General features: G+C 51.7%; 1 protein-coding gene across 1 annotated transcript in view; it reads left to right on the plus strand.

Annotated features, from left to right (window-relative positions):
- The first annotated feature begins 627 nt into the window (after positions 1-627).
- Positions 628-10,289, plus strand: part of LOC104131911 (histidine--tRNA ligase, cytoplasmic) — a 14,499-nt gene continuing 4,837 nt past the window's right edge. Inside the window, exons 1-7 of the mRNA XM_035900747.1 lie at positions 628-744; positions 2,608-2,727; positions 2,919-3,014; positions 3,575-3,700; positions 5,800-5,907; positions 7,416-7,514; positions 10,158-10,260. Coding sequence (XP_035756640.1) covers positions 685-744; positions 2,608-2,727; positions 2,919-3,014; positions 3,575-3,700; positions 5,800-5,907; positions 7,416-7,514; positions 10,158-10,260 — 712 coding nt within the window. The 5' untranslated portion in view covers positions 628-684. The remainder of the gene's footprint in view (positions 745-2,607; positions 2,728-2,918; positions 3,015-3,574; positions 3,701-5,799; positions 5,908-7,415; positions 7,515-10,157; positions 10,261-10,289) is intronic.

Raw genomic sequence — 10,289 nt, forward strand, 5'->3', positions numbered from 1 at the left:
AGTGGGGTGCTGGGGGAGGACCAGTGTGACTGGGGGCGGGATGCTGGGAGACGGGTGTGACTGGGAGTGGGGGAGCTGGCCTGGGAAGAGGGGACTGGGACACTGAGGGTGCTGGGATGGGGAAAAGAGGCTTGGGGGAAACTGGGGGTACTGGTGTCTGGGCTGGAGAGAGGGCTGCTGAGGTGATTTGGGGTGTGCTTGGGGTTGCTGGGCTTGCGGGGGGTGTGCTGTGGGGAACTGGGAGTACTGGTGTGGGTGGTGCTGGGCTAGGGATGGTGGTGTTGGGGAGGATGGGAGTACTGGACCGGGCTGGAGACTGGAGGAGCTGAGGTGCCTGGGGGGAGGGTGCAGGGGAGACTGGGAGTGGGAACTGGTGGTACTGGTGTTAGACTGGAGAGAAGGATGCTGGGGGGGTGTTAGGACTGGGAGGAGGATGCTAGAGGCTGGGGGGGTGCTTGTAGCAGAAATGGGGAGAACTGGAGAGGAGCAGGGAGTGCCCCTCTGGCTGCTGTGGGAGACTGGGAGCAGCTGATGTATTGAGGTTAAGGAGTCTGGGTGCACTGGGAATGCTGGGGCTGAAGGTTTTGGGGAAGGCCTGGGGGCTGGGCCTGGCAGGTGGGCTTACCCCCAGCTCCCTCCGTGTTCCCTCCCCAGATTGCGAAGGAGGTGGCGAAACTGCTGGAGATGAAGGCGCAGCTGGGGGGAGATGAGGGGAAACACAAGTTTGTGCTCAAGACCCCGAAGGTAACTCCCCCTAGCAGATGCACTCGCCTGCCTCTCTGTACGCACGACCTACTCCCATGCATGCACACAGCACCCCCCTGCACCTGCGCGTGCGAAACCCCAGCACAGACTTGCCTGTCTTTTGTTCTCATTTCTGTTTTGCTTTTAGCAGCAGGGGAGAGAGGGGTGAAAATATCGCTGACAGCATCCAACCCAGACACCTTACTAACTTAAAGACTTTCTGGCTCTTCTGTAACAAGCCAACCGCTAGCTGGTGTGGTCAGGAAATTAAGTTCACTTTTGGTCAAGCTTTATTGTAGCTGTGCAGCGTGAGGGGTCTTGTATCTGCTTGGCTTGCACTATTTGAAGTAAGGTCACGGCTTGCATTGCCCTGGTGAGTTTAGGGTTAGGTCTCCTCAGCTCTTGTAGCACTGCCCCACTAATACCTGCATTCATTGGCTCTCGTGGATCAAGGATCCTGGTGCTGGTCCTGTTCCTTGTTAACCTGCACAGAGCGGATGCAGCTGCTGGTAGGTTGAGTGAGCCTGGAGTGCTGTGAAGCACAGCGCTGCTGGTGCGAGGCTCGCGGTGGTGGAACTGCAAAGCATAAGCCAGCCAAAGAGTGCCCAGCACTGTTTGCTGGGAATGTTCAGTCCACGTTGAGATGTGGGGAGCAAGAAAGGTCTCATGGCTTTTGAGCTTGCCTTAGTCTGTGCGGGAGGGTAGTCCCATTTACCAAGCAGGTCTGGCCAGCTGCTGACATTTGTGTCCTCTTGCAGAAGGACCCTTCCTTCATGGGTGGCTTTTCAGTCTCCAGGTCCCTAAGAATAGTGTCCATAATACAATTTATGCTGAAATGTTTTGTGACCTGAACGTTTCATCGCTAGCAGCTGACTGGAGACCAACTGCGTTTCCATGCTGTGGCGTGGAGACAGTTATGAATGTTGCTCACAAATAAAACAGGTTATGGTAATGCCAATGCTTCAGGAAATGTCTCAAAACTGTCTCCCTGTCCCTTTATTGTGTGTTTTGTAAATGTAACTGTGCCGCGAGGCCTGGGAATCAGAAGGGTGTTTCACTGTTCAAAGATGTGGAGAGGATTTTGCAGCTCTGTGAGTGCCAGGGAAACACAGTCTGGGTTTCCAGCCTGTCTCAGTCACGTCAGGGTACTGCTGAAAGCTGCTCCTTGCCGTGTGGCGTGCAGGTGGGGTGTTACAAAGTGCCTGCTCTCTGCTTCCTCCTGCCCAACTGCCAGTCCCTAGAAAATGAAAGTGGGAGGTCTAGTTAATTAACAGTGATTTATGTGTTGCTGAGAGCCTAAAGGTGGTTATTGAAATAATTCAGTGACTCTTAACAGCAAGGAAACTAAAAGGGAGCACATCCCAATGAACAGTAGATGGGCACCTCACAGGGTGGCACTTTGAAAAGATGTTTTCTCTCTATGTGTGTTTGGAAATTGCAGAGCTGCTGGTTGTTCCACAGCTTCAAAGCGTGCCTGTCCTCTGGTTCCACCTCTCGCGGTGGCTCGTTTTGCAGGGTCTGGCTGATAGGTCTGAATCAGAGCTTGTGGACAGACCCTAGCTGAACTGCCATGCTCTGACTGAACTCTCTGACTGTTGGAGCTGTGTTAGCTCCTTTGTTTCCTGCATCGTGAAACTCCTGACTTAGCTTTAGCTCTGCAGACCATGGCAGATTGTGTCTGAGCTATGTCCTGATGTTTTCCAGTGGGTTTTGGTGCTGCTTTTTACCTCCTCTCCCACACTCTCTGGTGTCTGGACCTGATCTTTCTGGTTTTGTTAGCAGTATGACGGCTTCTTCACAGTGCCTCTCGCATCTGTCTCCACTGCATGCCTCTAACCCAGTGTGTGCCTTATCTCGCCCCAGGGCACGCGGGACTACAGCCCCAAGCAAATGGCCATTCGTGAGAAAGTCTTCAATGCAATCATCACCTGCTTCAAGCGCCATGGAGCAGAAGTCATTGACACGCCGGTGTTTGAGCTGAAGGTGAGTGAGGACACAGCAAGGCAGCTGAGCTGATGGGGAACCTGCAGTTGAAAGCTCGTGATGTGTTGAGGGCTGAGTTTTCTTCTTCCATCTCCTAGGTGTCCTCCCTTTCTCTCCTTGTTTTCTGTGTGCTCTAGGGCTGATCCCCTGTCACTGAAGATGCTGTTTGTTCGTGTGTCCTTTTGTTGTAGGAGACGCTGACAGGGAAATACGGTGAAGACTCGAAGCTCATCTATGATCTGAAAGATCAAGGAGGAGAGCTGCTGTCCCTGCGCTACGACCTGACAGTATCCTGCCACAGCCGGTGCTGAGGGGTCCTGTCACCTTTGCCACCCTCCTTTTGGGGCAGTGCTGTCTGGAGGGCCAGGGAGGAGGAGGGAGAACAGTCTCTTGGCTCTGACCCCGTACCGACAGGGAGAGCATGAGCTGGCAGTGTGGTTCAGTGGGTGCAGAACCTTTGCTCAGTTATTTACTGTGTGTTGCTTCTGTTCGGTGAAGTAACGCTTGTATGTTGAGATGAGGAAGACTGGTATTGAGTGGGGCTTCTCCTACAGCAGGGGACCCAGACCAGGCTGCTGCAGTACACAGCCCACGTGAGACGGAGATCTAACCTGAGGATGTGCTGGACGATGCCTGGAGAGACACTTAATGAGATCGTGTGTGGGCTGTGTCTTGGACAGTTGTGGAGACTGTGGGGAGCTACAGCAAGTCCAGCCATCTCTTAGCAGTTGCTGTGCGCCACGCTGTACTGGGCGTTGGGGAGATAGTGAGGACCCAGCACTGCCTGTGACTGATAACTGGGTGGGGTGATCCCTCCCCGTTCCCATCCTTAACCCTACCATCTCAGGTGCCCTTTGCTCGCTATTTGGCAATGAACAAGATCACCAACATTAAGCGCTACCACATCGCTAAGGTCTACAGGCGAGACAACCCAGCCATGACCAGAGGCCGCTACAGGGAGTTCTACCAGTGTGTGAGTTTGGTCATTGACCAGGGTGCTGCTGAGTGAGGTTGGAGGCTGGGCAGCGCTTGGGGGATGTAGCAGGACCAAAGGCTGCATTACCCTGCAGTGGTCTTTCCTATGGCTATGGAAAAGCTCAGGAGGATCCACCAGTCTTCTCCTTAGCGTGCCCTTGTGGGTGTGGAAAACAGATTGAGAGCGGGAGAATGAGGAGGATGGCTGTGACCCAGGGTGCTGGTGTGTCAGGGAACTTTGTAATACAGCCCCCAGGTATCTGGCCTGCTTCGCACTGCAGAGGAGGGCAACTCCTTGCTCCGTCCCGCAGGGCTTGCCAGCCTGGTGGGGGGGAAGAATTTCCTTCTGATCCCAAATCTGGCAACAGTTGAGCCCCTGGGTGTGTTAGCAGGCGAGCGAGTGATTCACCCGTAGCATAGGCTACTTCTGTCCCGTGCTTAGTCAGGCTTTCTTTCAAAGGAAGGGAAAAACCCAGAGGCCAAATTACAGAACAGGTAAGAAAGCAATTTCCTTTGTGGCTTTCTCAGACGAGTGTGGTAGCCCCGAGGAATGGCTTTGTTCCGCTGTAGTAACACAGTCCCCAGCACCTTGTATTGCAAATAAATTCCTGTTTGAGAATATTCCCGTTACATCATACAACCCCTGTGGATACCTTCCAGCTCCAGCTTGGTGAATTCCCATTTCCAGCAACTTGGGGTCTTTGCCTGCTGTCTCATCTGAAAGACTGTTCCAAGATCACACTCCTAGCATAGCTAGATAGAGTATTCTAATATCCAGCCTAAACTTACTTGTGTCTGATAGCTTACTTCTCCTTGTGGCAGTGCAGCTCTTTAAACGGTAGCTGTCATCCCTTGCTACGGATTCTTCCCCTTTCCCAGATAAACATTTGGGAAATGCTTAGAGAAATCTTCCCCTCCTTAGGCCACATAAATCAAGCTCTGTTACCTTCTCTCTCTGGAGATGCTTTGCTTCTTTCCTCAGCCTAGTAGCTTTTTCTGCATCTTTTCTTAAACATAATTCACCAGCCCTTGGTTGGTTTTTTTCAGTGAGATTTCACCTGTGCCACGTACTGTGGTAGCGGCACTTTCCTGACTGTGCCAGGCTTTGCCCAACTTCCAGAGGGATTGCATCAGCCTTTCTTGCACTCAGCTGGTCAGGGATTAACTGATGTGATCTCATCTCTTTTGTCCTCCATTGCCCTGGTTTATTTTGGAAGCTTGGTGAAGCCACGTTGAAACTCACCCACTTTAATTAAAATTATTCTTGTACTCATTGAAGACTTTGCATCTGGGGATTCATAAACAGGAGTTGAATAAAAGGTCTCTTGTTACTTCTGTGTTTTATTTCTCTCTGAACATTGATGTTGTCTTTGCTGCTTTCTAATCACGGGCTACCAGCCTATTGAAACTTGTTACTGTTGGGCTTTAGTTCTGTGTGCTGGTTCACCTGGTAATTTCTGGTGGAGGCCACTCAGGCTTTCTGATTTCTTTTTCTGTCTTGGCGGTTGAAACTTTGGTTTTGGCTCAGTTGGGATTGCTTCTCTTGTCTTCTTCCCTGATCGTTAACTTGATTGGCATGTGTATTAAAAAAAGAACATCCTAAGAATCAAGGCAAAACATTTGGCATTTAGGTCATGCTAAATAATTAGTATTTTTCTCCTTCCTTTCCTGGTTCCTTTGTTCTATTTATTTACTGCTGATGATCGCTCTGCTGTCTCCTTTTTGTTGTTTTTCAAGGATCTGTTTCAAAGTATGTCACACGGTAAACTGCTGTGTCAGAGGCAGGGAGCAGGTCACACACCTCCAGAAGCAGAGAGCAGGGAGAAGCAGAACGGCTTCTCACAAACTCTGCACTGGCCACGACACAGTGTACAAACTCTTTGCAGTGCAGTGGATACGAGAGCGCTGCTGCCTTGGATGCAGGAGGGTCATAACCCACGTCCTGTCCCTTCTTGATCCTATGGGCGAGGGCTAGTGCTCCCTTACATCCCATTTCTCGTGCTTTTTGTAAAAAATCTGCTGTTACCAGTTGAAGCTGTGTTGCTACAGCCACGCCAGTGATGCTGAATTGCTCACTGCCTTTTCCTGTGCCCCCAGGATTTTGACATCGCCGGACAGTTCGACCCAATGATTCCCGATGCCGAGTGCCTGAAGATCGTGCACGAGATCCTGAGTGACCTGCAGCTCGGGGACTTTCTCGTTAAGGTGAGACCAGGCAGGTTTCTCTGCACCACGGTGGGAAGCAGTAGTCGTTGTTGCTGTGGTTTTGCGCAGCAGCACCTCTTCCCACTGTAACACCCACTAAGGCCTGATCCAGAAGTTCACCCCTCCCTCTCTGCCTCCTCATGGTGTATATCCTAAAAGGCTGGACCTCAGAGCAGGCTTGCCTTCAGCTGGGAATGCAAGGAGGTTTCCTGAGGCTGCAGTTAGCAGAATTCTCTCTAGCAGTAACCACAGTCCCCTGCAAAACGTCTAGCAGCCAGCTCACCAGGTGACTGTCATACTCGCTGCCGGCAGTAGAATGCAGGCTGTGGCCCAGGATCCCTGCCCTTGTCCCTACTAAGGGGGCATCAGGAGCTGGGACATCGGCTCAGTGTGTGCACTGTGTTGTCTGCAGGCTCCTGCCTTCCCACCAAGTCGTTTCTGGGGCTGAGGCCTCTTCCAGAAGAAGGGCCGTGCCCTACTGTAGGTTGAGCTTGCTATTTGCTTCAAAACACCTCTGTTAACTCAGTGTGGCAGCAAACGGTGCTGGGTGCACGGGTCAGGCAGGATGGGGAAGGGTGTACAGCAGTAGGAGGGCGATGGGTAGGAGTGCTTGATGTGCAGGAGGGTGGTGGCATCTCCAAGAGGCACCCAGAGCTGGGTCGTTGCTGGGCTCTGCAGGGGAGGTGAGCAGTGCGAGCTGGGTGTTGCGCTCCTATGTGCGACCCCCACGGGGTAGGGGGGCAGTTACCTGCCCTTGAACCTGTCTGGGATGAGCTGAAGAGCTGTGCACGGGAACTGCCTGTCCAGCCACTGTGTGTTTGGGCAGTGGTGAAAGGAGGATGCAAAGTCACCCCTGCAACGGGGAACAGCAGAATAACCTGCCTGCGGTTATTCGTGTCTTCCACGAGCCACTGTCTGCTTCATGTTGATGCTGGAGGATTACAAACTCCCAAGCAGTCTTTGTTTCTGTCTGATTTAATTGTAAATGTTCTTACTACCCATGGAAATGTTGAATCCAGCTGAGCCTTTGGCCTTCATTACCTACTATTGCAGAGCGTAATTAAACAATGGAATTCACTGTATTATATTAAAAAGAATGACTTAGCAAGGTTTTAACATAATCAGATATCCCTTTGTTACACGGAGAGAGCAGGGTAACACTCATCTCCTTAGTCCATGGCCTGTTCCTGAGCTGTTTTTACGTGTCCACATGAGAGGGCTCATAGGCCCCACTGGTTTTTCTCCTGTTGAGCGAGTGGAGTGTCTGCAGCTCTAGAAGGAGAATGTGATAGCTCTACCAGGCTTGGTAGGAGTCAGTTGTGCTAGTTGGTTTGCTGTAGTCAGAGAGGCAGCTCAGCTCCCCAGGAATGGGAAGGAGACAGAAACTGCAAACAGCAAATACCTTGGCAGCCATCTGCTAGTTTCTCTTCCGTGCTCAAAACCAGAGAGAAGCTGGACACAGCTGAAGCATCTGTCTGAGTTCATAATGACTTGCTCCCTCTCCCCAGGTCAACGATCGGCGCATCCTTGACGGGATGTTTGCAGTTTGTGGTGTCTCAGACAGCAAGTTCCGAACGATCTGCTCCAGCGTTGACAAACTGGATAAGGTATGGGCTGGAGCCCTGCGCTGCAACTGCCGCTGCTGGAGTTTCAGTGAGTCTCTGTCCCCCTGGGCTGCTCTTACCATGGTCCATGAGAACTGGCTGGAAAATGCTGATAAACTTGGAGTTGTTCTTGTTCCCCCCCCTTTCTCTGGAGGGGAGGCATGCAGGGCGCAGCAGTCACATGGGATAACTGGATCCTATGCTTTCTTCTCCAGTACCCCACGAGGTCCTCACAAATGGAAAGGAGGGAGGGAAAAACGCTTTTCACATGGGAGGTTCAACATCCCAAACCTTAACCTTCTTAATGTGCTGGTGCTTATGAACCAGGATCATGAAAACCTGCCCCCAGACTGGGCCAGGGCATTGAAAAGCCTTTTCAAATGCATCTGGTGCAGTCGGGTGGTGTGAGGAATCACAGTCATGTCCTGGAATCATAGAACGGCCAGATTGGAAGGGATCTCGAAAGATAATCTGCTCCAACCTTTACTAAAACGTCCGATCTCAGTTGCAAGGTGAGTATGACATAAATGGTAAATCTCTGTGGCAGTGCAGGAATAGAGAAGTGCAATCGTAAGCAACAGTCTGTAATCACAGTCTGTGAGGCAGTTAGGTTGCAGGTGACAGGGCCGAGTTCAGTGGAAATCCACAGGGAAGTAGGCTGCCACAGTGGTTGTGTTATCCAGGACCCGGTTCATAAATACCATCCTGCAAGCTGGTGCTGTTCTTGATTGGCGATGTGATGTCTAGCACCCCTGCCGAGGACACGGAGTCTGCAGCGTGTGCGTGTTGCTGGCCAGGCTGTTTCAGCATGATCAGGGCACCGCTGAGCAGTGTGTGGGACCTCCTCCACCTCTGGCTGTTTGTGGGACCCTCAGGAGGTGGTGAGGAGAAGCAGGGAGGCAGCAAAGAGAAGCGAGGTGGGCATGTATGGATGAGGTTTCTCTATTTTACCTGGAAGTAGAGAAAAGGATTTGGCGTGAGAAGGAGTAAGAGATCAGAAACACAGGTCTCAAAAATAACCTCAGCAGCTGGGGAACCAGCAGGGGAAGGCTGGTCTGTTTGGTGGTGTACTGTGTGCCCCCACAGCATCTCTTCACACTCATCTGTGGCTGCCATCAGTGCAATATGTCTTGCTAGGAACAGGGCTCCTTGGGCCTGGCCTGGACTGTGCCGCATTCTAGCAGGGTGGACACGGTCACCGGGACAATGTGGTGCTCAGTGCCGTAATCTCTCTTCCCAGTGCTGTGAGACGGTGGTAGCTCATCCCGCGTCTCCTGGTTGCTTCATTCACGCCTCTGTTGATTTGGGCATGTAGCACAGGTACTTTTATACAACATGCTGTGTGTAGACATGGGTGCTTGTATGGCTTACTGAGGTTTGGTGTGACGCAGAACAGCCCCCTCTGGGTACAGCTGCTCCTGTAGGACACAAGGCAGGAGGTACCCGCAGGTTTGTGCTCAGCGAGCTGCCTCCAGAGCATTGGCTGTTGTGACGGTCTCTATGGGATTCAGGCCCCTTGGGGAGGAGGGAAAGGTGCCAGTGTAGGTACAATTCCTTATTTGCAGCTGATTGTCTTGACCGTAGGCCCTAGTCAGGTATAAAGATGCTGCAGATCGGTCCATAAATGTGTGCGCAATCCTCCACTAACATCTGAGGAAGAGGAACCTTAAAATGAGGTGCAATCCAAAAACTCAGTTTTCTTGGTTTGGGTTCCGAAGTAGAATTTGGAGGTGACTTTCTGGGGTGTTTGGAGTCATGTGGGGGACACTGTGGGCTGACTGCTTAAAGAAGTGCTCCTAACCTTCCCGTGAAACCCCATTATATAAAGTGGCCACGTATCTTCTCTCGTGTGTTCGCCTTGCTTTGTTGAAGGATGAACTGCGTTTTCCTCTGGAGGCCTCGTCTGATGATTGAATGGAATCAACTAGAGGCAGGCTCACTTTAAGTCCCGTTAGCAGTGTGATCTATTGCAAAGGCATGACCAAAGTGTAGGTTTTGGGGTTGCAGATGTGTGGAGAAGCAATAGGAAGGGAGGTTTGGGCTTTTTTAGAATGGAATAATTTCCTTGGTTTCATATGCTGTGATTTATCTCAGTGCAGCTGGATGTGATCAACACTCTTGGTTCCCTTTGACCCCTTGGTCAGTGGGGAAAACTGCAGTGTATTCTTCTTTCATTGGGTTTTTGCATCACCCAGCCATCTCCTCCCACCTTTCCCGGCTGTAGGCATGATCAGCAACACTTCCTTGACTGGTGTTTGTGACTAAGTACCTAACCAGGGAAACCACAGCAGCAAAACACCTCTCAGACTCAGTGCTTTTACAGTACCGATGTTTGATTCTGGTCAGAAATCAAAACCAAAGCACTGGTCCTGGAGCTCCCAAGTTTTTGGACGGCTTTGCTGGCCGCAGGGTTGGGTATACAAGGAATGGAGTTAAGGCCATATGACCGTGCTCCAAGAGCGTTTGATCTGCTGATTCTCTCATGCACCTCTTAACCACGCTGGCGCTGATGGGGTTCTGCCGTGTAAAGGTCTGCTGGGGGCAGATATGTCTGTTCATCTCTGTTGGGCAGGACCACCAGAGACCCATCCCCAGGAGAGACCATGTCCCTGGAGCAGTGGCTGATGTTCTTCTTTCCCCTTGCAGATGCCGTGGGAAGAAGTGAGGAGCGAGATGGTAGGAGAGAAGGGGCTCTCTCCCGAGGCTGCAGATCACATCGGGGAGTACGTCCAGCTTCGTGGTGAGCACCGTGGGGTTCTTCTGGGGCCAGTGATGGAG

This window comes from Egretta garzetta, unplaced genomic scaffold, assembly GCF_000687185.1.
Source record: "Egretta garzetta isolate BGI_Z169 unplaced genomic scaffold, ASM68718v1 scaffold521, whole genome shotgun sequence".
NCBI lineage: Eukaryota > Metazoa > Chordata > Aves > Pelecaniformes > Ardeidae > Egretta > Egretta garzetta.